The 26,947-nt window shown below is 39.4% G+C and overlaps 1 protein-coding gene across 1 annotated transcript in view; it reads left to right on the top strand.

Moving 5' to 3' along the window:
- The first annotated feature begins 11,845 nt into the window (after window positions 1-11,845).
- LOC149298964 (inactive carboxypeptidase-like protein X2) overlaps window positions 11,846-26,947 on the top strand; it is a 42,572-nt gene continuing 27,470 nt past the window's right edge. Inside the window, exons 1-4 of the mRNA XM_089486798.1 lie at window positions 11,846-12,134; window positions 18,709-18,807; window positions 23,490-23,599; window positions 26,467-26,606. Coding sequence (XP_089342924.1) covers window positions 11,846-12,134; window positions 18,709-18,807; window positions 23,490-23,599; window positions 26,467-26,606 — 638 coding nt within the window. The remainder of the gene's footprint in view (window positions 12,135-18,708; window positions 18,808-23,489; window positions 23,600-26,466; window positions 26,607-26,947) is intronic.

Here is a 26,947-nt window from a genome sequence, read left to right on the forward strand (position 1 = left end):
TCGCTCCTATGGACATGTAACTCCTGACGGCGACCCTACAGATTTCCGCTCCCGTTAACTCTTGCGATGCTGCGTAGATAACGGAATTGGAAATCCGTAGGTTCGCCGTCAGAAGTTAAGGTCCATAAGAGCGACTCTATTGGTCTGTGGCAGGGACCTCTTCTAGCATCAACCAAACACAAAAAAGGGAGAATTTTCGTGGAAAACAAAGATTTTTTTTCCCGACGAAGACAAACACGAAGAGTTGGCCGGTGCCCAAGTCTAGTTATTATGGTGAGTCCCACTCCCGTTGAGTGAGGAAGGATTTTTTCCCTTTGAGGGACTGCTTTATTGGGTTTCTTGCCTTTTTTTGGCTCAACTAAATTGGTTTTGTGGAACGATTGAACTCGATGGACAATATGTATTTTTTCAACCTAATGAACAATGCAGCTATGTAACTATGAAATATGAAGAATAAATAATACCTCCCTATACCAGCTTATTTACATTGAGTGTAGGTGGGGATGTGAGTTTCACTGTACATGTAAACCTTTATTTAAAATAATAACATTGGAACCGAGTAAGGTCCATTCAGTAGACACAACGTGTACTCTGAATCTTCAGAGCAAATGCTGAAGGTTGCAGTTGAGAATATTAGACAACAGATGGCGTTGTCACATCAGAGTGCGCAAGACAAAGGTTTTTTCTGTCCATGTATAAGTGACTTGGTTTTTCAGACGTGCCCAGATTGGCTTACACACAACGTGTTCATGAATGCCGAATATCTAATCTGGGTGCAGTCAGTGAGTGTTTTATTTTCACCTCGCTTGATTTGGCAGGTGAGCTTGTATGCTTTGGCCAACATGGAGTACAAAAGACTCCTTTTTATTTAATGTATTTCTTCAGGGTTGTTCATGGGATTAAAATCGACCAACGTTGTATAGACACAAAATCGATTTGGACAAAATTTTCATTTTGTTTTATCCCCGTTTGCTTTCTGGCAACTGTTTTGCCCAATCAATGAGGATACAGAATGACAGCACAACACACATCAATTCGACCAAGCAAAACGTTAATATAGAGCTCTAACTACAGCAGATAGAAAATAGTTATGTGTGTAAAAGTATGTGCTCTGTGTGTGTGTGTGTGTAAAACGAGTTAAGCAATCAATCAATATCACAGCAATCAATGCTATAGTGTCAAATGTCAATACAGTAATACATCACCGAGTTAAGTAGTTATCACTCCTCTAGCTGATTAACTCGCAACTCAGCAGGGACTGGGAAACCCCTCAGAACAGTCTTTTCCAAGAGCCACTTGTCTCGGACGCAAGGATCCCTGGATCCATCCTGGGCTGTCCGTTCTTGCAAACACTGCATGTGAGGCCGTCGTTTTATATTGCCGTTGTTGGAGAGAACTTTCCAGAATCTTCCAGGGACGTCATGGTGTCATCTCTAGGTGGCTTCTGTTCTGTGACCCCGGATGGCACTCTATCTTATGATGCTGGCCGGGCACCCTACACAGAGGTCCTTCGATATGTTGTTCTTACGGCATTGCCCACCAGACGATGTAGCAGTTCTGTTTTTTTCCATGACAGTATTAGTTATGGTTGTGATGGTGGTAGTGCTGCCAGTGCATTCAGGGTGACGTCCAATTCAAAATGGCATGTAATGGCGGTGGCTACACCTAGCAAACGAATGATGAATCTTACGGAAATTTCAATGTGTTTTCTGTAGTTTCGTTGGGGGACCTGTCTTGTTATAAGAGTTTCGTACAAATGCACAAAACAGGCAATTTTTTAAGAAAAAGAAAGTTCGTATGACTCAGAGAAGTCTAATTTTATACCGGATGGATCTTCACATGAGCCGTAAGGTTACGTGGGAGGTGATACCGTACATCAGCCCACACTGCATTTGCCCGGTTTACTCAATGGCTAGTCTGGGCCTGAGTATATTTTTCTTGTAGGTTTGAATTTGAGCTACAGTATTTAACTATTAATAGCCCTAATTTTTATGCCATTTCTGCTGCCCAGTACATTTGGATAGAGCACAGAACTTAACGTGTCCCTGACTTTAATGTTGCAACCCTACTTACCTGGCAGCCGCCATCCTTTTTTATGCTTTTTTTTCTTTAAAAAAACTGTGTAATCACAGAACAGGACAAGTGGCAACCGTGTAAGTATAATCTGACTAGTGGCAATTACCCATAACTTCCAGTTTATTAACCTAATGTTTAATTGATTTAAAAAAATATTTTCTTTTTTAAATTGGTTTTCTACCTGTATAAGAAATTATTATTTACATTGACAAGTGTGACAGGCATAATTACTCCCAGTAATTAAGTTGGATGAATATTGCATTCGATAAAGAGCTAAGTAAGCGCTGTAATCAGTATCTGTAAGGAGTAATCACCCAGGCACCCGGCTTCATCTTACAACTGGCTTAAGCGGAGATCTCTCCTGCCAAAATATCTGCTGTTACAGTATTGGCCGATGAATGGAATTATAGGAAATAACTACAGTAAATCATCGCTATTGGGGTGTTCCGTATTCACAGATACGCTTACTTGCGTGAGATAAAGCGTATCCCATTTTTTGCTATTCACATTTACCTTGCGGGTAATTATGGCCATGTGGAGTGAGATCTCTACCTCGAAGCAACGCAGATATGGTCAGAGTTGCAGATGGGATAAAGGATGGTGCATAAAATACATTTGTAATATGCATACTATAATAAACAAGCTGCTTTTTTTTTTTACAAGAAATTAAAGTATTAGTTTAAAGTGATAAGGAGCAAAAGTGTTTGGTGAATAGGGTCTCATAGGAACCTAACCCCCTTTTTCCCATAGGAGAAATGGTGCCATATTCATGATTTCCATAATCGCATGGGTTTCAATGAGCCTTGAGATGAGGTTTCAGGTTAAAACATTTCAAGCATGTCCATATCACACAGGCCTGCACTGTTTTTTTATTTGGTGGTATTGTTATATAGTCAACAGGGTAGCTAGTAAAGTGTGCTTAGTAGGTAGGTGTTAGGTGAAGCAGTGTGCTGGAAAACCTGTGGTTTCCTTCTTGGTTCCCTCCCTATACACATCCATTCCTTACAGTTGTCTGTCGTTGGCTCTCCAAGCCAGAATTCGGACCAAAGGGGGCAGACTATCCTTCGGCTAACATCAGATGCCCAGTGCATGGAGCCACATATTGCAGAAAATAAAGCTGCATTTGTAGCCTTTTTGTCTATATGTGACTTCTGTATGGTACACTGGATGTCGCTTACGGCCTCCATATTTATACATACTAAATTGCACATGACATAATCAGTGCAGTGTTCCAAGCAGAAGACTTCCAAGTTGTAAGGACAAGATTGAAGACATAGGATCATGGGCATACCTAGAAACTCTGCGGGTTTCATAAGAGCGGCGTTGAGACACACCCCATTCCCTGCCCACATACCTTTTACCACGTTCACATTTTCTGTGTTTAGGGTGAGCCCCGCAAGCGACATCAGCGGATCGCCCACCGACAACAGTTAATGGGCCACTGATGTCAATGGGACCGCCCACCAATGTCAGTGGACCCGCCCACCCACATCCTGAAGAGCGAGAACTCCAGGTAGCTGGAGCCTGGATGTTCTCATGTATTATGATGGGTAGGTGTCAGTGACTATTCATGTGAAGCATAAAAGTAAGTAAAATTAAAGGGCTTATTCCCTACTTACTTACTTAATCCTTTATTAAAAAAATATTCCAGTTTAAAGAAGTTTATGGTAAGGGCTGAATTAAAATAATTGTCCACTCGGTGGAGAGACAGTCGGGTTGTCAACAGATCGCTCTTTAAACTTGGCTAAGGATCATGGGAGTTGTAGTTGAACACTTACTACATGTTAGGTACATCTCGGTTAACCTTTGATTTCATTGGAGTATATCTTGAAGGAAAAAAGGTTGTTTGCTCTCTTGCATAAATAGTGAGCACATGAGATGCCAATGAACAGTACATGCACACGCAGTACATGCACTTAAAATATCTAGCTCGGATTATGCACATAACCGACGAGATAAACACAGAGAGATTCTATTGAGAATTATTTACACATATAGAGCAGGACATAGGTGTGCAAATGGTTTGTTTGCACACACGACCCTCTGGCAAGCAACATACCATGCTCATTTAGACAATTTGACCAGCTACAACTAATTCCAAGTGAAAATGGTAGATGTGTGGTAACACCAGGTTGGAGCACCTCTGCCACATTACCAAGGGCAGTCAGGCTCCCCGGCGCACCTCTGGTCAACAAGATGGTTTATGAGATCTCAGATCTCCCTTCATTTTATAATACAGAGGACTTTATCTAGCTGGCCAGCAAGACTGTTGCAAGACTGAGCTGTTAGCTAGGTGGTAGGGTGTTGCTGTTGGTCAGGCCTGTAACAGTGCCTCAGATAAGGTATTGCTTACAGGAGTCCCAAATTCACGTACTTTGCATGAAATATTGGGAAATAATCCTCTCACCAGCATTTTAGAAAGTTGCAGCATTCATATTATGACAGAGACCCATACTCGGACTGAGTAGCTCTGCCATAGAGATCTTCCTTGCTGCTAAAAGCTTAATTGCTCAAGGGATTAAACCTTCATATTCCCCCAAGCAGTAGCAGAGACCGAACAGATATTTACACACAAACATGATGGGATTAGGGGTATAATCTCATCAACCACCAGACAGCCCGGTGCCTACATACAGTTCTATGGCCAGCAATGCCCACCCGACAAGGAGTCACTATTTCGTTGTGATCCCAAAGAAGCAGTGTCAATCTTGGGGGAACCAATGGAGAGTTCTGGGCCCGAAGATGTTATGGTCCAAAAAGCTTCTTGATCCGAGGTCGGGACTCCTCCGGGAATAATCTGCACGGTAGCCAGGCCAGAGTTCCATAGCCGCGGCTGGGTATACCTCGGTCCTAAAGATTGGTAATAAAACCAGGATTCCCAATCTTCCTCTTTGTAACCACCACCGAGTGTTGCCCACCACAAGCTTAGTGTAACCTCAAAAGCGCGACGTGGTGGGACAAAGCGTGTCCGTAGCGACACAGTTCCAATTGTTGACGGGCATCTTCGGTGTTCCTAGCCGCCGCACAGTTCCATAAATTTGCGTCTAGGTCCCAGTCAGGCTCATCAAGCATTTCCTGGCTTGTAGAGCCCCCATAGCCGGCTAGTTCATGGAAGTCTGGTTCTGGCTTACCAGACGGAGTTCCCCGTTCACCCTGTGCCCCCCAATGAGCAAAGGGTTACTTAGACATAAGAGGGGACTGGGCAGGCAGGTAAGGAGTCTCCCCAGGAATCCACCAGTGCCCCCCTCCCAAACTCAAACATACCCCCATGTGTCCTCAGGGGGTTACCGTGACACATATTATGCTTGCAAACAGGGGCAAGCAATCTGAACTATTCAAGATAACTCCGACTGGCTGGCCATCATGAAAGGCTTAAGCCGCAATACATGAAACACCAGAGGTTGTCATTCTGGGAGGAGGGGAGCTATTTTTTTTCTGGGTCCAGTATCAGATAAAGGCCCAGGGTCAAATGCCATAACAGCTCATCATGTTAATCCTGCATGCTCCCAACCATTAAGCTTCCCCTTTTTCCCTCCATATTAGCGTGCTGGTTTTATGCCACCATTTGTTGCAATAAAACATTTTTTCAGCTGTATTTTGTTAATTCTCCTTCTCTTTTTCTATATTAATCTTTGGTAAGAAGATGCTATTTCAATCCCAACACTGACCTTGAATGTAGATTAAAATTACTACATAATAGGAAGGTATGCCTGGCCTTGGCAACTTCCTTCTGCACTGGGAAATACACATTAACCAAAACCTTATAAACAATCTTAAGTGGTTTTAAATATTTACAAATTTCACATTAATGGCTTTTTATAAACAAAGTGACCCTGGTTTTAAAAAATATATAACCTACGTGTTTACATGGGGCTCCTTCCTCAATGAGAAGATATATGAAATCTCCCATGTTGACCAGTTAATCACAATCCTACACAATGTAACACATTTGACATTTAATTTAGAATGATATACGTTCTTATTTTTTTATGCACTTTAATCGTAGATTTAGAGATATACATGTCTGCACCTCAATTAAACAAGATACCATGGTTTCATTGCACTCTTTACCAATATCGCCTCGACCGATTGTACTATGGTTTGGCACTAAGTAGGCCTTTTCATTGTAAAACGGAATGCTTTTAGGATTGTTTTATTGTAACTGATTGCCAGTGTAGTTTGCTTCACTATTTACGTTGTAAGATATTTATATTTCCTGAAAACTTGAACAAAGAACAAACTATAAAAGAAGGCACATTTCGGTAGCATGGATACAACTATGTATTCCTCAGCAATATATCCAGGAGGAACCAGTTAACAAAATATTTATATTATGTATGTATACAAATGATTAATGTATAGTTTACTTAGGATAACAGGTCATTTATACAAATTCATTCACAGCTCAGAGAAGTCCATCCCCTCGCAGTGGGTAAAATCCATTATGTTCAGTACAAATGAGCAATAAAGATATAGGTTGCAGAAATACTGGAGAATATTCATTGGGTTGCCATGGTGATTACACCACTTTGCACAGAATTTGATCTTTATACATGTCACTCTCTATTCACTCACACCTACTAGTTACTGTGCTTGCTGTGCAATACAGTATTGCTCAGTGCTATCTGAACCTGATCCAAAGCGCTTTTTATGTATTCCTGGCAGGTCAAGCCCCCGGCCTTGATTGAAACAAGATGTTTGACTAGTTATGTGTGCAGCACAAATGTTTCTTAATGTCAATCTAACAAGCAGCAATCCTTAATATCCACTGAAATAGATTTAAACGGGCAGTATATTATTGTCCCAGGGAGTTTCATCAAAACAGAAATACCGTTTTGTATTCTATAATAGCTAAGGTCTGTCATAGTTATTCTATTTACAATATAAAATTACGTTGAGGTTACTTCACATGACATCAAGCAATTGAGCTCATATTCTTTATGTGTAAGTGAATGTGGAAGATGGTGATTTACGTGTAATGGATAATGACATCATTTATTAGCTCCCTGATAGATCTGTGAATGGTATACAGTAGACTTGGGCACCAGCGGAAAATTCGTGTTTGTTTTTGGGGAAAAATGTTTGTTCGTTATTGATTAAATTAATCCGTCTCTGTCTTTGGACGAAATACATACCACATTTGTTAGCAATCCCGTTTGTCCATCTGGTTGCCATGGAAACAAGAAATAAAGGCGTAGAAAAAGTTGAGTTAAGATAGCAAGATTCTCCTCCTCTTAGTGTAGTTAAAATGGCGGAGATGAAAGAATCAAATGATGAACAAAGATTTTCGTATTTGTGCACATTTGTTTTTTCGTTCGTTATTCGGACAAATGGACGAAACTGTAAAATTCAGCCCGAGAACGCATTTATAGGCAAACAAATGCGCAAGTCTAGTATACAGTCTGTAATGTAAACGAATATACACATATCATAGCAGACAATTCAGAAATGTAGGAATCCTGCTCTAAGCTTCTGTAAAAAAAACCAAAAAAAAACAAAACATTTTTTTTCTTCTCTCTGTTTAGCTCGGTAGGAGGAAGTTTGTCGTCTGTGGGATATTTTTGTGGGAATCTGGGGAATTTTGTTGTGATTACGTTTTTAATGTTTTTTTGGAGCAGCTGGCTTATCAGAACCACAGACGTCTGGTCCTCTAGAAGTTTCTTTTGGCTAGGGGCTGGTTCTGGGGCTCAGAGAAGGTCCTTCTGTCTGATGAGCGACAGCTCTAGACCGTTTTGCCAGCAGCGTGTAAAAGCTACAGTCCTGTTCCCCTGAATCTTTGAATTTCAGTACAGCTGTTTGTGTTTGAATCCCAATGGTCATCTGTAGCTCTTGCTAGTGTGGCAGTGCAATGATTTTATTAAAAGCTCTGCCACATGGTTCTGAAAAAGGGGGAAGAACAGAAGCTTGCACTTTTAAAGCTTTAGCTTTCTCATGACTGTTAATGCCTTTCTCACATTTTTATATAGCTCATGTGGGAAGGTAGACATAACCAAACAGATACAATGAATCCACCATAAATGAACAACATCAGCAAAATGATCACAATGTCCCATACACCCCCAGCAATGAAGATTGCATATAAAAGATCTTTGTAAGTAATACACATGCCTTCACCTGTAGCAGGAAAAGTACTTAAGAGAAGCTGCTGCTGGGGTCTAGTTTTTGTATACAAATCAGTGGGATTGCTTTCTGCACATGCACACAAAGAGTCTTGTTGGACCTCCTGAAACTTCCACAGTGGTGGAGTTGGTTGGTGGTGAGTATAAGTGAGGGCTGTTTGACCAAACATAATCCTGAACGCTTAGGGTTTTTTTTTTTGCCTTTTGCCTCAAGAGTAGGAAGGTTAGGTAGAAGGGTTCAACTTAATGGACTTAGGTCTTTTTTCAACCTTATGTACTATGTAACTATGTATATATGTAATCAGCGAGTAATCAGTGAGAGGTTCAAAGGCCCCACAAGCACCAAAAGGCCTCAAACCACTCCAGTAATTTTCAAAGAATCACTCAGATTATCTAGTAAATCTATACTAATACCATCAAGCCACACATTTCTAATAACCAAAGTAACTAAGAAAAAGAATAATATATCAATCAACACAATAACGCATCATCATGTAATTTATCATTACTCTCAACTATTTAATTGCAGGGCGAGTAATTGGAATTGACCCACATAATATAGCTGTTTTTGGAAACACTTAAACTAAACACTTTTGAACCATTTCTGTCCTTCAACACTACATTACCACTTATTAGTCTTCCCACATTGCATTTTATCTGCCTGTTCGTGATTGATTGGCTCCTTGTATGTGTTTTAGGACTGGTTCAGAAATCAAGAAAGAAAAGTTGTGTTAGGTGTGTGCCCTAAATTCTCTTTGCATGATGAGGTCACTATGTTTATGTTAACTAGTGGCTTAAAAACTTTAAAGAACAGGTTAATATATAAGCTGGTTTTATGGCCTCTAGATACTTGGCAAACTTTTTTTTTAACTTTACTTTACTTTAAGGAACGGGTGTTCAAAACATTGTGAAAAAAGAATCCTGCTGCTGAGGCCACGTGAATATAAGTGGATATTTTGAGAAAGCCTCTTTGATCCACACTTCCTATTGGGATTCAGATATGTTGATTTCCTACTAGACAGATGTGAACACCAAACGCCAAACTTTCAGTATTCTCTTATTTACTCCAGCTTTCCCACTGCCAGTCCCACTGGATAGACCTCACATGTTAAGTAAATAATAAAAGTTTGGAATAAAAGACACACAGATTATAGGTATATCTTCTGTACAGATGTTTGGGTAAACTTAAATATCATATTCCAAGCCAGTAGGGATTAAAAATGATTTGACACATGATCCCTATACGTGGATCTGTTGCTTTCAAAATTCTAGTTTGCTGTTGGTTGAGGCAGACAGTGATAATTTGGTACAGGAAAACGATTATATAATAGTGGCTCTACCACAGGCTGATGCCGATCTCAGCTTCCATGAGCCGGACTAAATGTCTCCAAAACAATTATACCAACAAAACAAAAATCTATTGGCAAGTGCAATAAATAAATGCAGTTCTGTTGTGACTGTATTATTTTCCCTTAAACGTACTGCTTTCTTTGGCAGCTGGTGTATTGATAACAGGGCCAGACTGGGGATTATCATCGGCCCTTGCACATTAAGGTCAGCAGCCAATAAATGACATACATGCAGTCATCTCCTGGATATGTGTGACCGCATGCTACATTCTTATACTTTTGTGGCGTGTTGTCACATATTTCCATCATATATCCATATATCCATCATATGAATAATATTCACAGGCATACAATGGAGACCCCATGGCACCCGGAAAATATCCCTAACTGCCCCAAATAACCTACACATTTTGTCTATGAATTTAAAAAACCTAGAGCAAAGTATGCAGATTTCACACCTAAACCCCTGTGATTCTAATAAGATAAATGGGAAACTTGTAATTGATGTCAAGGCTGTAATAACTGATAAGTCTGTGTAACTCATTATTTAGTGTTGGGGCAGTGTAGTGGCTTCTTTTGATGCTACAGTTTATGCGTATTTTGCTCCCATCATGCATGGTGATTATTCAGGCTTTGTATGATACTTTCGTTAGATATGGCTAAAATAAACGCACCAGGGCCAAACTGGGGAAGTATATGTTATGGTGTAACCAGCGTGCAGCCGCACACTATAACACTGGATCCGTACTGCAAGCGGCAGCGAAGACAAGAGACCATCACCACCTGCTACCATCAGCGTGCCAGATGACCAGTCAAGGCCTAATACATATAAAAACCTATCTATGGAAGATGTGCTAATAATCTGCACATGGCATTATATGATGTAGCGTTTTTCGGGACTGCCTTCTAGAATCCACATTCACTTTTTGGGGTTTAGTCCAGGAGTTGAATCACAAACTTTTTTTTTTCTACAGCCAGTTTTAATGGGTCATTGAATTGGGCCCAATAAGTCTGTCTAAGCTTTCTATTTCAACCCTTGGCCTCAAAACCCATATGTCCATGGCTGCCTTATCCAAATTTAGTTTGTAACCCACATTATACAGGACCCCTGCACATAGTGCATTAAAAAAGCCAAATTATTCTTTTATTTTTAATTGGTAAATTGCAATGTTGATGCTTTTGCTCTTTACATCTTTGTTATTTATTTATTTTTCCTTTTGTTTGTTTTTTCTTTACTTTACTCTCAATTTCCAGCATCTTCCTCCTGTGATTACAATAGTTAACCCTTTAGCATAACCTTCTAGAGCTCAGGGCTTAGTTGTTAGTGTGTGAGAATCCACAAGTGTCAAACAGTTCATTCCCTCCCCCTTACACACATACACACACACACCCTGAGAGTGACACATAATCTCACACAGGAGGAGCTCTGATTATTCCAAACTCTGCTTCACTTCTACTTCTCCTGGTACTTTTACCTCCAAACATCTGTCTCACAAACTCAGTTCAGGACTAAGGCAGCCCCAGAGCAGAAAAGGCTGTCATACCTCCGTGTTGAGGAGCAGGCTCACTGTAACACAGCTACAGCCAACACACCATCTGCAAAGTCTGAGGCAAACACTTCACTCTGCAATTTGTCTCCTGGGGGCAGAACTACACAGTCTCTTGTGTTAAGGAGAGGGTCCCTTGTGAAGACATTTGGAAGTCTGCAGGAAGATGCAGGAGCTGTTTCTCGGAGGTGGCAAGCTCTCTTATGTTGGTGGGTCCAGTCTGAGTCCTCAGGTTTGGAACAGATCTGTCCAGAAACCTGATTTCTCTGTTTGATCTTATCATTAGAGGCTACATCTACAGCAGCCCCAGTAGGTAGGTAGGTGCGTTACTTATAGCCTTGTTTCTGTAGCCTAATTTCTAATGTAAGATTTATTGGACTTTTATTTTCCCAAATTTGAATTTAGTTGCTGGCTGGGGTGGTTTATGGGCCAGGAGTCTATTTTTGTTCAAGTAACTAATAAAAAGTTATCTGTTTGCAGTTGAGTCCTGCCAGCGCTGGATAATTTCCTTTAATGGTCTTCTACCTTTTTTTAGTTGTTACTTATGTAACTTGTTTTTATTATATATTCCTCATGGTCACCAACTCCTCATTATATTACCCACACATATTAAAATGCTTTTTTTTAATCAGTACTTGTTCTATGAACTCTTTCATTCAGTTACATCTTCCCTTTTCTGCCATTGCAGGGTTTACTAACTTGTATTGATCAATTGATCGCTGTATTTGTTCCTTGGAAAGATAAACAGACCGATATGATACAGCCTTTTCACTGGTGGGTCTTACTTTTGGGGGTCACCTTTTTTCATGGATCTCTGGCAAGACCTCCAGATGAGCATGACTACTATCACCAAGAAATCTTGACCAGGGATCATTATTACTCCTATCCGGACCCTGAGGAGCTCCAGATACCCCTGGAGCCAGGGCCAGAACCTGAGATGCCCACAGAGCCCAGAGTAGAAGAGACTTCCCAAGCCTCCAAGAAGGATATCAAACCCAAAAAGGCAAATAAGAAGGAAGACAGGAGTCACCCTAAGACACAAGGTAACTGAATGACCTTACAGACATTGTTACTAGGACCTAGAACTGGAAACACCCTCAACTAAGACATATATTAAATATGTTAAAGGTGGCTGCTGTTTTCTAAGCTCTTCTTTTGTTCAAAAAGTATTGTGTGGGAAAGTGGAAATGAAAATGTCATAATTTTATATACATATCATGTTTTGTTGAAGCATTGTTGGCAAACATTTTGCTTTGTTGATTCCAACTATTTCCAAATGATAAGAAGACCTGCAAATGATTATTTTATATATGTATATCCATACATATCTATATCTCTATCTATATATCTATCTCTCCCCCTCTCTCTCTCTCTCTATATATATATATATATGTATGCACATATATATTTAGAAACTTTTATCTTATGTTGCTACAGTTGGTTATCTGTAAGATTTCTCTTGTCTTCAGCCAGCATGTCTCAAAAGTGCATCTGTACAGATGTACTAATGTTTAAGGGGAGGATTATCCAGATGTATGTCCAGAGTTGTTCTCTATGGGTCTCAAAGGGCCTACAATACAATCATATAGATTAACATTTAAGATGCACGTAGCATCCAAAAAGACACAGCAGTATACCCATGAGATTAACATATTATTAACGTTTTGAGTAAATATAGATGAAAAGTTTTCCTAAACCAAATTTTTAGCATATAAACTACAAATATGGCTACTAGACACCTATATACTGATACAAACAATAAACCAACAATAAATGTTGAACTTAATGTGTTTAACTTATAATATAACAATGTATCTCTGAATGATATCCTGATACAAAGTCTTGATGGACGCGCAGAAGTGGAGCGCATGTACATTACAAAGTTGGCAGCATGTTGTGATACTTTACACATGAGAATCTGCCATATTGGTTATAGCACTGAACCAAAACACAATGAGAACACTAAAACACTAAAGGTATGGGTATTTATTAGTAAAGTTGATACCCAACAGCAGGCTGGATGGACAAATATCCGGTGCAGTAATGAATGTATAAACTTAATCATCTTAATTAACTTTAATTTTATAAGAGTACATTCCATTTCTCTTGAGATTATTTAAGAAAAAAATTGATATATATGCATGCACCTGTGATTTTGCTTCTGAAATGTGCATTACCCCATACTAACGTTAAGAGGCTTTCATTTAAGGCATCACATGTTAAGTTTAGAACAGCAGACACAATATTCTCTGCGCCTACACAGAATGCAATGCATGGAGCTGAGTGCATTGTGTTCTTTGTTAGCTGGGAGAGCATTGCATGCACTTAGCCCACTCGTCTACAGAGGGGAAAGCTAAAAGATTTTGTATATTTTTTTCAGTTAATTCACGAGCAGGATGTATAGAAAATATTTTTTATTTAGCAGACGCAGATCTATTTTTATGGATGATAAATACAATTTAGGGGGCTGTCATAACTCATAATAAACGATTATGATAACATAATAAAAATAAAACAAGTTATTTTTTAGTATAAAAATATTTATAAACCTGTATCACATTATATACCTCCCTCTTCCATCATTATTGCTCCATAGATCAGATGTTTAAACTGTTAATATTATGACTGGGCCAATTAAAGCACACTTTTAATATCTTTTAAATGTATTGTAGCCAAGCAGAGTTGTTTTTAGTATTGGGATTTTCATGATCCCGGTGGGAGCTGTGATTTAAGAATAATACAGACATAAATTTCAAAAAAAATATATCTTTAAAAGTTTACATGAACTCAATAGGGCTTCTGGCACCGCAATGCAATAAAGTACATATTTTGGAAGCTATTTGTAAATGAGCCTTCATTTGTGCAATAATGAGTTTAATTAATTAATATGGAATGGAAATCCTGGAGACAAATATATTTAAAGAAATAAATAGTTCAACATATATAAGTGAATATTGCAATATGAGTCTTCATGCAGATGCCAATTATATTTGCAAACTAGTCTTGTTAATCAGCTTCATAGTTTCATAGGATTTAAAAATGTGACGTTTTGCATAATCATGTACGTATTCATGCTGTTATTTTTATAGTTTTATTAAGACTATGAGTCTGGGGAGGTAATTGTTCTAGTAACATTTTAGTTGACTTTGGGTAATCACCCAGTTGTGAACCTAGGCGTAATTACCAAATTGCAACATCTCCTGGACGCTTGGTTCCTGCTGTGTTCTGTGGTAATTCTAGAGCTCATCTAAGTTCAGCGTAGACCAGCATGTATAGAGGTCCAGTCCTATTCTTTAGGTGACTAAGGCGGCTGTCTAGGTCATTGAGTTGTTAGCCAGCTCCTCTACCAGTGTTTTGCAGACAGCAGACAGAAGTATTCATATGGGAGCACCTGAGACATACATACCCAACTCTTCTTCACTCACCAACTAAATTAAGAGGGGGCTCAGGTTTAGGGCATGTATTACTTGCAATCTTAGATATTAGACTGGAAACATTGTATGGCTAAGCCATGACATGGTATGGTGCTGTAGACTATGGTAACTTCACAAAGGTTGTAATTGAGATCCCTCACTGCATGTAACCCTGGCCTGTAATATCTGGTCTCTCTTTGCAAATCCCTGACACAGTGTTTAATATTAAATCATGGTGTGAGCTTTGTCTTGGTTTGTGACATAAGGTGCTGTGTCAAAGCCAAGAAACCAAACTTGCAGGCTGGCCCGATCAGACATGCTAGGATCACAACACTACATTCACTCCCTGAAGCACTGCCTAACGTGTATTTAATATGTTACAGATGAGCAGGGAAAGGGTTTATTACAGAATCCCATTTATATAAACTAACGTTGTACTAGCAGGGAGCAGGGCATTACTTTACTGCTCTCTTATATAACAGACGAATGTTAGGCCCCCTTAGTCCTCATGGGCTCCACTTGGCTGGTGTTGCCGTCTTGCAAAGCAGAGGATATCAGCATTATTTGTCTTATAGTGGTTGGGAAAAAAATCTGCTGTTCATTAAAATATCTTCTAGATTTACTTCGGAACCTGTGATGTTTTAACGTACTAATGTATCAATCACATCAAAGTGTATCTGATGAGCCAGTCTTATTTTCTTTTTGTGATTATTGCTTTGAGCTTTTATTTTCTAATCATTTAACCTATCCTTACGATACCGGCCAAGATTCCTAGAGACTTTTTCTAAAAGCTTTGGAACAGGGGTAAACGTGGTGCATAGTATGCTTTGCACATGTCATGCATTGTAACAATTACCTTTACAGTGATGTTATTCATTAAACACTGAGTTGTAAATAATATGAAAAATGTCAACTCATCAGCTCTGCAGCACAAAGTGCCAACCCTCCGCCATCGAGTTTCCCGTTCAATAAATAAAAGTCTTCCCGTGAGGTGGGTGGTAAAGTGCTTTATATGGTTCTAATTAGTCCCAAAATATATACTGGCATGATCATTTTATTCTGTGGATCAGTTCAGCATGATTTTCTGTTGCGTGTTGCTCTGTATACTGACCCCACATATTAGGCACAATTTATTGCGCCATGGGGCCTACAGTCATTTTGAAGGTAGTTTGAATGTGGGTATTTTCTAAATTAAACTTGATAGCGAGCTGAACTCGACTTTACCTCTATTTCAGCTCAGAGATGAGGGTTCATGTAAACCTGGTTGGCACTTTATGTACCAGGATTTTGATGGGTTTAAGCATCAGCTGATCAAGTTTAGCCCATATAAAACTCAGCCTTCTGCAGGGTTTATGTGAACATGTTGCCGCTCTGCTTTGGGTAACTCTGAAGATGTGGGGTGTATTAGTTGAGCCTGCTGTGCTTGGCCAAGTTGGAGGCAGAAACGAGATGGATGTCACAAATTCTTAGTTTTTCCAAAAACCCAGTGGGACTGGAGTGATTTTAATATCACGTGACATCCTATTCTATGTCTTCCCTGGTTAAGACAGTATTAAGAATCCCAAAACAGACCACACATCTAGCAAATCAGATCTCGCTAGAAGCAATCCTGGCACAGTCTAGGGATGCAGAAAATCGAGCGCTGCCAAGAGCTACAAAATATACAGCAAGCACTTAAATGCAATCATAGTGTCTCACTGTTTGATTTACACCATTGTACAACACATTTATTTCAAATACCATCAAATTGATTTACATAGCGTTAAAAAGTTGGAGAGTTTAACATTTTATTTTATTCCATTTACTGGAAGAATGCCTAAGGGTTCTATTAACGTGGAGATGTCCTAGTTTTCAGTCTCCTTTTAATAAATCTTCCCCATCCTATTGTGTGGCATATTACAGATTTCCCAGATGGAAACTCCAGGAGCCACTGGGCCCAAAGACTCAGAAATCTTCCCTAAAGCTTCTCTGTTTCTCTTGATGGAACACTGCTCTCTCTCTCTCTCTCTCTCTCTCTCCCTCTCTCTCTCTCTCTCTCTCTCTCTCTCTCTCCTCTCTCTCTCCCCCCTCTCTCTCTCTCTCTCTCTCTCTCCCCTTTCTCTCTCTCTCTCTCTCTCTCTCTCTCTCTCCCCTTTCTCTCTCTCTCTCCCTTCCTCTCTCTCCCCCCTTCCTCTCTCTCTCTCCCCCCTTTCTCAGCAATGTGGAGTATGGTCGCACTAAATAAAAAATATAATAAATAACTTAGATCATGTGTGCATTGAAAGAAAAATGTTTCCTTCCTCTTAACCAGTACAAGGCCACCAACAACGTATTCAGATAATGCTGTAGTAAGCGTCTGTTGCTCTGTAGCCTGTACAGTGTTAAAACTTGATTACAGTGCTAGAAGTGATTATGCTGTTCTAGACATTATGGGTGACAAAGCATGTTATTAAAAAAGATGCAAATCTTTAAGCGTGTATAGCTTTGAAGACACTAGTAGCAGCCTGATTGACAGTTCTAACATAAGCATGAAATCTTAATCTAGTAGAAAATAGAACAGCAGATTGTAAAGGATAAATATTGTGCAACATTTGATTTACTTTAAAAGACTAAACAATATATTAGAGAAACTGGAAAAGTCCCTTCCGTGATGTGTATGTGTTTTGTTTCATCCACTTTGGAGTCATTTTGTTTTTTTGTATTTTTACGGAAATTTCAAAAAATACAATTATGCAGAAAATGTTGCAGTTACATTAATTGCTTTTGTGGATAAGCATTCACTTCAAGTTTTTAGACAAGCATGTCTTGCTGTTTGGCATATTATATTGAAAGTATTATGAAATGTTCTAATATATAGTTGGTCCCCCTATGACAGCTTCCACTCTTCTGCAAAGGCTTTCCACAAGATTTTGGAGAGTTTCTGTGGGAATTTTTGTCCATTCATCCAATAGAGCATTTGTGAGCACTGATGTTGGATGAGAAGTTCTCTGTTCCAGTTCATCCCAAAGGTGTTCGATGGAATTAAAAAGGGCCCTTCGCTAAAATGTTCACACAAAGATGGAAGCGTAGCATTGTCCAAAATGTCCTGGTATGCTGAAGGAGACATCTGAAGACATTTTGTTCAATGATATACTTCCAACTATGCTTTCCCAGAAGAGTGGAGGTTGTTATAGCTGCAAAGGGGGGGACCAACTACATATTAATGTCTATATGCTTAGAATGCGGTGTCATAAAAGTCCCTGTTGGTGGTTGGTCAGGTGTCCCAATACTTTTGTATAATCTAAGAGTTTTGTGTCTAGCTCTGAGTCAAAAGCAAAGTCACCATGTTAACAAAAGAAAGCGAGCCATCAATTATGAACTTCACCTTTCATTAAAAATCATATCATAAATTTGATTATATATCTCCATGTGTAGTACAACACTGAGTATGCTCTATAACCTGCAACAGCATAATATCATAATCATTTAATTTTAAAAAGTACCCCTTAAAAAAACAATATTTTAACTAACCTATGATATGAAAGTTATTTTAATACCATTTAATATCATTTGATATCATTATAAAAATCCCAATGAGTGCATTGACTCTGCACTACTCCATAGAAGCATTGTTGAGAATTTGCAACCTAGTATAGTCATTGCTTATGATAGACAGATCACAGCCTAAGGTTGCAAGTTCATAGAATGTGGCTCATCATCTTTTTCAAAACAGGATAAAAATATATATAGTGCTTCATAATTTATCATCACATTATATGGTATTGTACATGATCACAATTCTGTTGATATGTTGCAGTCTGTCTATCTGTTTGTAAGTATTTCTATTTGTAGTTGTTGATGCCAACATTAATGTAATATGTAAATAGTTACCAGAATGTAAAAGTACTTTATTGGAAAGTGAACAGGTCACTGCTCAAGTAAATGATAAAAGCACAAATCAGTCTGAAAGAGACAGAATGAAGAATTATGAAGCTTCACAGAGATTTGTATCTGCCTGCTATATGCAGCTGGGTACAAATAATTGTATGTGTTTGTAATTCCCTCCTGAAGCGAGGCCATTAATCATGGTACGTGCCAATTACCCAAGAAAAGACTTCCTTCATTCAGGTCCAGACGAGTTGTTAAAATGATACTTATGTTATCATTTGAGGCATTATCATGTATTGAGTTTGTAACCCAGGGGATATTTTGATAATGCAACAATTTCTTTTCTCCCATCCTGCAGCCAAGAACGGTAGCAAAAAGACAGAAAAAAACAAGAAGAGCTCAGAGAAGTTTGGTTTTGGAGCCAGTGAAGAGAAGTCATTCCAAGATGTCAGAGAAAGTTCGTGAGAATCTTTGCTTGTTCTGTTCTTTTGAGTCACTGATAGAAATAGGCTGTGTTTGAAAAACTGTGTTAACTCGAGAAGTGGTATATGGGGAAGAGGGGTACTTTGAAAAAAAAGAGCCACAGGAAGGGGAACAAATTTCCATTTCAAGGCAGTATTGAATATAAATTATCATGCAAATCAATAATATATGGTAAAGTGTAATCTGTTACCTACATTTATGCTATTGTCAATAGTTAGGTTCAAATGTGCAAACTATTCCATAATGAAGCTTTTTTTTTGCAGTACATGATTAATCTATCTGTTTCTCTCCTGTTACATGTATGGGTTTGTAAAGCTCAAATTACCCTTTGTAGTAGGGTTGTCATATCTAGTCCTCAGGGCTATAAACATATCACTTTCTGTGTTCAGCATGGTATACGAGGAATCATTTAAATTTTTTCTTTTAGCACACCCATTTAAGAATCCTTCAATGGTTCTTTAAACATTGTTGTCATTGTCCTGCCGTCCCATGATGCTGCTCCACTGCCCTATTTTTTTGCTTTATGGCCAGAAAGCTGTAAAATCAATGGATGTCTGTGTTCCATAGCAGCTCCCTTGTGGGCACGCCTCTCGGCTCAGCCACTTGTTCAACTGACTCCACCCACTTCAGCAACCAACCCCGCCCCTCTCTATCACACTCGACAAAATAGTTGTTCTGATTGGGACATTTAAAATGTTGGGTAGGTAAAGGATAGAGGATCTCTATCTACAGAAATAATTATATTGGTGATACATTTACCTGGGGATGTTTACCAATAAAATATCACAGACATGCAGTGTTCCCGGGTGCATTTTTCATATATGTGCCTAATTAAGCTTGTGGCCTCATAAATAGCTAAATAGTTTGTCAACTTATTAAACTAATATTGCGTAAAACTTTGGGGTCAGTTTACAAAAATGAATATGAGTTGGCGGTCATATTTGGAGGGCAAATTCATGAAAGTTAGATCAGAAAATGCAAGTTGCTCATCCTGGTTAATCTCAACAAGCCCCAAACTCAAGTGGAGTTGTAATTGAAAACATAGTGATTCAAATATTCGGGTACAATTGATGTGACTTCCATTTGCCCAGCATGACTCACCTTCCTCTAGAGTCTAGAGTCTAGAAGAAAGTAGACCCAAAATGTATCCCCTTATCCCCTATCTGAGTGCTGACTCCACTGACAAATAGGAAAACCAAGGTCAACTCAAAGCCTCTAAAGTACAACCCAACTCCAGTGTACTTAACCTTTGTGAATAGAGCCATCTGCCATTTTATACCCTGCAACTTAATACAGTTTAACAGATAAATAATTTTTGCTTAGAAATTGGATTTAAATCTTTAATATCTATTATGTAAACTGTAAAATCTATTTAATATTCACTTGTAAATATATCAGCAAAAACATATCGGACTGTAAAACCCATGTCATTTTATTTATAATAAGTAAAGAACAAATACTTCCAGCTCATGTGCAGCTTGCACAATGACTTTGCGAGTACAAAGATTCCTTCTACACTATCAACATTTTTACAGTTTACATTTTCTAAATAAACACTTGAGATAAATAGAATACAATATGCAGCATAACAATGTAATAGATACCGATCAGCCATAACATTATGACCACCTGCCTAATATTGTGTTAGTCTCCCTTTTGCTGCCAAAACAGACCTGACCTGTTGAGGCATGGACTCCACTAGGCCTCTGAAGGTGTGCGGTGGTATCTGGCACCAAGACGTTAGCAGCAGATCCTTTAAGTTCTGTAAGTTGTGAGGTGGGGCCTCCATGGATGCATCCTGGTGCCATGTGTTGTGGCCATCCACGTGATGTAAAATAAAACGTGATTCATCAGACCAGGCCACCTTCTTCCATTGCTCCGTGGTCCAGTTCTAATGCTCACGTACCCATTATAAGCACTTTCGGCAGTAGACATTGGCACCCTGACTGGTCTGCTGCTACGCTGCCCTGTAAGCAACAAACTGCGATGCAGTTCTTGACACCTTTCTATCAGGGCCAGCATTAACTTTTTTAGCAAGTTGAGCTACAGTAGTTCATCTGTTGGATTTAACCACAAGGCCAGCCTTCGCCCCCCACGTGCATCAATGAGCCTTGGCCGCCCATGACCCTGTTGCCAGTTCACCACTTTTCCTTCCTTCGACAACTTTTGATAGGTAGTAACCACTGCAGACCGGGGAACACCCCACAAGAGCTGCCGTTTTGGAGATGCTCTGACCCAGTCATCTAGCCATCACAATTTGGCCCTTGTCAAAGTCACTCAGATCCTTACGCGTGATGTCGAATATATCCCACCCACTGACAGGTGCCATGATAACAAAATTATCAGTGTAATTGCCTTCACCTGTCAATGGTCATAATGTTACAGCTGATCGGTGTTTATTCTAAGGGAGTAAATAATACAGATACACAGAAGAATAAATAGGTGGGAAATAAATTGGGGTGGGAAATACATTGTGGGCACAGGTAATGATACCGACACTTAGTATTAAGAACAATGAAAACCACAGAAATAAGAATTACCCAGCATCAACAACAATTTTTAGAGATGATAATTATACTGTTGTATTTTTTTTGGAATTCAAGTGTATTCAAGTTTTTTGAAGGATATTAACTGGGTTATACAATTGGCAAAACTGGTTAATTACATAGGGCTCTGGGCTTGTTCCTAGGGGCTCAGTGTATAGGGAGGCATAAGTGATTTAAAATATTTGCGTATAATGGCATAGGGCGTAAGGAGGTTGGAGCTTAGAGTTCCTTAGAGTAGATAAAAGCAGAGGGGTTATGTAAGGAAGGAGAGGGGGACAGGAAAGAAAAAAGAAAGAAGTCTGAAAGGGAGTATCTGAGAGGGGGAGTGCACTGTTTTACTTTGAAGTAAGTCTTTATATTAAAAAAAAGTTATATAAAACTTGTAAAGATTGTTACCCCTGTAAAAAATGTTAGAAAAATCTTCCCAGTTACACTTACATATCCAGGGGTTGTGAATGCTGAGTGAGTAAAATTTCAGTGCTTGGAGAAAGGAACAATTAATGACCCTGCCGTATCGTTAATCTCCACGTGCTTACTTTTAATTTATCTTTCTCACCGTGTCTTCTAAAAATGCTGCGATTTGGCAGAAAACGTACTAATGTAGTTTACCTTATGTGAAATTTGAGAGAAACTGATGATGACATGGAAAATGTGACCTTCTTTGAATAGTAAAAAAGGCCTAAAGCTCTAAGCTGTAGATAGTAGTTTTGTGACTTTTGTCTGTGCGCACTCTGATTTCTGATTTTAACTGCAATCATTTTCTACAGCAACTTTCCAAATGTTTATTAATATGCACCATTGCTGCAGTTATATAGTATGTAGGCATGGTGAGCACTCGCAGTAAAGCTGGGAGACAATGCTTTAGTACATCACAGTAACCTGAAGTGAGATAGCTGTATTGTAAGCTGTAACTTGAAGACATTGTTTAGTTCGCAGTTCTGTTGGAGAAGAAACCTGTGGGGTCTTAGAAACAGAGCTGCCCTCTGGGTTTGTGGGGCACTGTGGCAAGTAGGAAAGCAGGGTTTTCAGGTTCTTATGAAAAGAGAGCGTTAGAACCCTCCCTCACACTCATGGTCTCTGCAAGTGGAGCTATAGGATATGATGTCATATCTGCTCTACTCAGTGATGCAGAGACAATTAGTGTGAGGAAGAGCAGTAAGTCGGTGGGTATTCCCGGAGTTGTTCTTGATATCATCGGGGGTGTTCCTGCTGATGTCAGTGGTCGTTCCCGCTGCCATCATGGGAAACGCCCCCATTTAAAAGGGAAACTGGCGGGGAGCGGGGCGTGAGATCCCAAGAGTTTTCAGGTATGCTGACTGGTGAAGGTGAAAATGAAGGGAACCAATTACTCAGTAATACCTCTCACATACATGTGATGGTCAGCAATACGTGGAAATCAGGTGGAAATCAGGTGTGTCTTTGCACATTAAAGCACTTGATCTGCCACAACAACCGTCATAACTTTTGTAATTGATACATATGTGTTACACAACTGTTGGTTTAGATAAATGGCCATATTCATAAAAGCAATTTTGGATTATTGTGCAAAATGTAGAACAGTTGCCATGATAATGTCCCTCGTGGTTGCTCAACTTAGAGGTGGTTGCCCAAGAATTGCTCTTTATAAATATGACCCAATGTTTTGCTGTAGTGTATTGAGACAAAAAGGGCTCACCAATGTATCCATAATGTTGGCAGCAATGCATTAAATATGCATTAAATAAAAAAATTGTATTAAATTTATACAATTCCTAGAGAACAAAAACAAAACTATTTCTATTTCCAAATTTCCATGTGTTTCCTGTTTTGGAAATCACAAAAAACTCTGTGCTTGGGCTATACTTTTAATGCCAGCAGATAATGCTCTAAACTTCACCCTGGCATAAAAAAATCTGAAAATGCCACCTTGAGGGTTAGCATAGAGCTACGTAATCTTCTGGAGCTTTATTCTGTGAGATACATTAAAGCGACCAGCTGTCTCCTTTATCTGAGGATCCATAATGAAGCCTTGCAGGATACAGCTTCCATAAGGCCTCCTGAAATATGATCTTCCATGATGCGTTTACATTTGTATTGCAGTGATTAACCGTTACGTGTATTTTTCTCACAGGCTGCCCTCCTCTTGGACTGGAGACTTTAAAAGTTACAGACTTCCAACTGCATGCCTCTACTGTGAAACGCTATGGTCTGGGGGCCCACAGAGGAAGACTAAATATTCAGGTGAATTTTCATAATAATAATAATAATAATAATAATAATATGTGTCATTGTTATAAATAGGTCAGTAAAACTGACAAAGCACCTAATTGTCCTGTTAATCTATTTTTTAAGTAGGGATTGTTTTAAAATGAATGGTCAATTGATTTAAAGATTTGACATCATAAACCTTGTATTGAAAGAATGTTCTCATATATTCATATGATAATTATTTCTATCTCACAGTGTCCAAATGAGCCCTTTGACTTGGGACGCGTAAGTCCATAGTGCTACTACAGCAATATTTTTCATAGACATCCAAATTTACAGGGGACAACTGATCACTTCAATGAGGTGTTTTGTAACAAAGATTTCCCTGATTGGTGGTACACAAGACCGTATGTAGGTGAAAAATGTATACTGTTTTATTTGGAAGTGAAGTCTGGTATGTGGCTCATATGTTATATGTGGAAAGATGGCGGTACTGGGGATTAAAATCGTCCCCGAACCTTTAAGCTAGAGGTCAATATTATTATCTTTTTTTATATAGTGCCAACAATTTACTCATAACTTTTCTTACAATAGATATATTCATGGGCTATGAGAAAACTGGAATTGACAGACTAAGACAAACAAGACATTAGGTAATGAGGGCCATGCTCGCAAGCTTATGCTCTAGACGGAGCTGGGTGAAGGGAAACAAGGTATGTAGAAAGGGGAGAGGTAGTGTAGTTTTCTTGATATTTATCTTGTATATTGGGAGGGTGAAAGTTAGGTAGAAATGGGTTTCAGAGATGTGGAAAAAGAAAGAGGTAAGCACTGAGGGAAGCCTGGGGCCACCGAAAAGAATGTAAAGATTGAGTAGGGGAGTATTATGGGGAAGCAGTATTATGGAGGGCTTTATATGTTAGAAGAAGTATTTTAAATGTAATTCTTGATGTAATGGGGAGCCAGTGGAGGGTTTCATAGAGTGGGGAAGCAGAAGACGAGTGCCGAGTAAGGAAGGTAAGCCTAGCAGCAGCGTGTTTCATAAATTGCAGAGGAGATCATCGAGACAGAGTAATGCCAACTGGAAATGTTGCAATAGTTGAGGCTGGAGATGATAAGGGAATGAACCAGAGTGACATAAATGCAGCCACCTTCTGGATACATGCAGCTGCTGTTATACTTTTTTATGTGTATACAGCCAGAAGCTGCACAATAAAGCATGGAATCTGCTAAACGAGTAGCCTTTTGAGTAAAAAAAGGGCATGGCAGTAAATCTCTCATTGTACTCAATTAAAAACAGAGTTTTAGTTACTTGATTCATGACACATGGAAAGCTGTATATGTATGGTGTTTCTTGGCGCGGTAACGAAAGGCTAAATAAAATAAAATGCAAAAAAATATTCACAGTCTCTAAAACCAGTGACATTTGTCACACATTCTGTGGTGATGTCATAAGAAAAACTTCGAAGGGAATGTTTTGCCTTTTGTTCTCTATCTCTCAATGGAACAATAATGTTTTGTATTTGTATTTTGAATAAAGTCGCTCGTACGGACATTTAACTAATTGAACAGGGAGGGAGACCAGTGGGATGTGCCGGGTAAGTTGTAATTGGGGTTTTAAAAGTCTGTATGAGCGACTCTGTTGGTCGCTCGTACAGACTTTTAAAACCCCAATGCTGCAACTTACCCTGCAGATCCCACTGGCCTCCCTGTTCTATCAGTTAAATGTCCGTACGAGCGACCAATAAAGTCGCTTGTACGGGCATTTAACTGATAGAACAGGGAGACCACTGGGATCTGCCGGGTAAGTTGCAGCATTGGGGTTAACTTTTATTAGGGGTTAACTTTTTTTTTAAAGGGTTAAGGGGCCGTGCGAGTGAGCCTATTGGTCGCTTGCACGGCCCTTTAACCTACGGATTTCCGCTCCCGTTATCTAACGCAGCATCGAAGGGGTTAACGGGATCGGAAATCCATAGGTTCGCTGTCAGAGGTTAATTTACAATTTACAAAGGCCGTGCGAGTGAGCCTATTGGTCACCTGCAGGGTCTTCCTCTGGCATCAACCAATTGTCCCTGTAGGCGACCAATAGGCTAATTCGCACTGCCCTGTAACCCGTGACGGCGAACCTGCGGATTTCCACTTCCGGGAACTGCCGCGATGCCGCGAAGACAAGGTAAGTTAGAAGGGGGGGGGAGAATGGTAGACGAAGACGATCGCGAAGATCTTCGTGGTGTGTGTCTTCGTCTTCGCCTACGTTTTACCGCCGCTGTCTTCTCTTCGGCGTGTCTTCGGAACGAACACGAAAACGCACTCTTCGTGTTCGTTTTCATGTTTGCCCGAAGATGAATGCACAAGTCTACTGGCCTAGGTCTTGGTCAGGGGGGGGGCATAACTCAACAGTGTGCTTCTGCACAATGGGCTCATTGCATGGAAGTCAAAGAAAAAGTGGTACGACATAGATTTTCTTGTCTTTAGATTAAGTCATAAAGGTACATAATATTATTATTATTACCTGGAACTCTTACTCCAAACTCTGAAGCTGAGGACACAGGGTTTTTGACACTTCACACTTTTCAAGACTGTTGCTTACAAAGCCAGTTTCGAGAGATCAACTGTGGATCTTTCCGAGCTCCATTCAGATGAATTGTTGCGTGTTGAGTGTCATTCATGTGACTGCTTTTCATTGTGCAGTAAACAGAAATGTTTTGTGTTCTTCAGTGTGTTCTGTATTGTTCACTCTTAATGGGGCTTTATGACATGATAAAAAAAAAGTTCTATCTTGAGGGAACTGAACACAAACATGCCAATGACAGAGTAGTTATGTTTGGATGATATTTTGAACTGCAGATCAATACTATGTGTCTAATTATTATTTCATAAGCCAAATGTGTTGTTTCTGTCAGGCAGGGGTGAATGAAAATGACCTTTATGATGGAGCATGGTGTGCTGGAAGAACTGATGTGCAACAATGGTTAGAAGTTGATGCCCGAAGACTGACCAAATTCACAGGAATTGTTACGCAAGGCAGAAACTCACTTTGGATGTAAGTACATCAATTATTGTATCAGAGTAAGATGTCTATATTTATCTATATTTATCTACAGTGGCATTAATTTCCATTTCATCCTAGAAGAGATTGGTTTGCAGCTAGACTGGAATACATGGGATAAAAAGAGTAGAAATACGAATTTTCTAAAACTAACAGTACCGAATCACACAATTTTGGCCCTTACTCAGCTTTCCCGTACTTAGGCCTTTTTTTAGTTACTGATGTATCATACACTGTCTCATGTCATCTGAGAAGCCCATATGAATTTCACACTGGGCTATAGAGTTCTGTTGATCAACAGCAACCATTACCAGGCTATTCCGAACCGGAAGTAG

The sequence above is a fragment of the Sceloporus occidentalis genome, unplaced genomic scaffold, assembly GCF_023333645.1.
Source record: "Sceloporus occidentalis isolate IW3139 unplaced genomic scaffold, rSceOcc1.0.p SCAF_30, whole genome shotgun sequence".
Lineage (NCBI taxonomy): Eukaryota > Metazoa > Chordata > Lepidosauria > Squamata > Phrynosomatidae > Sceloporus > Sceloporus occidentalis.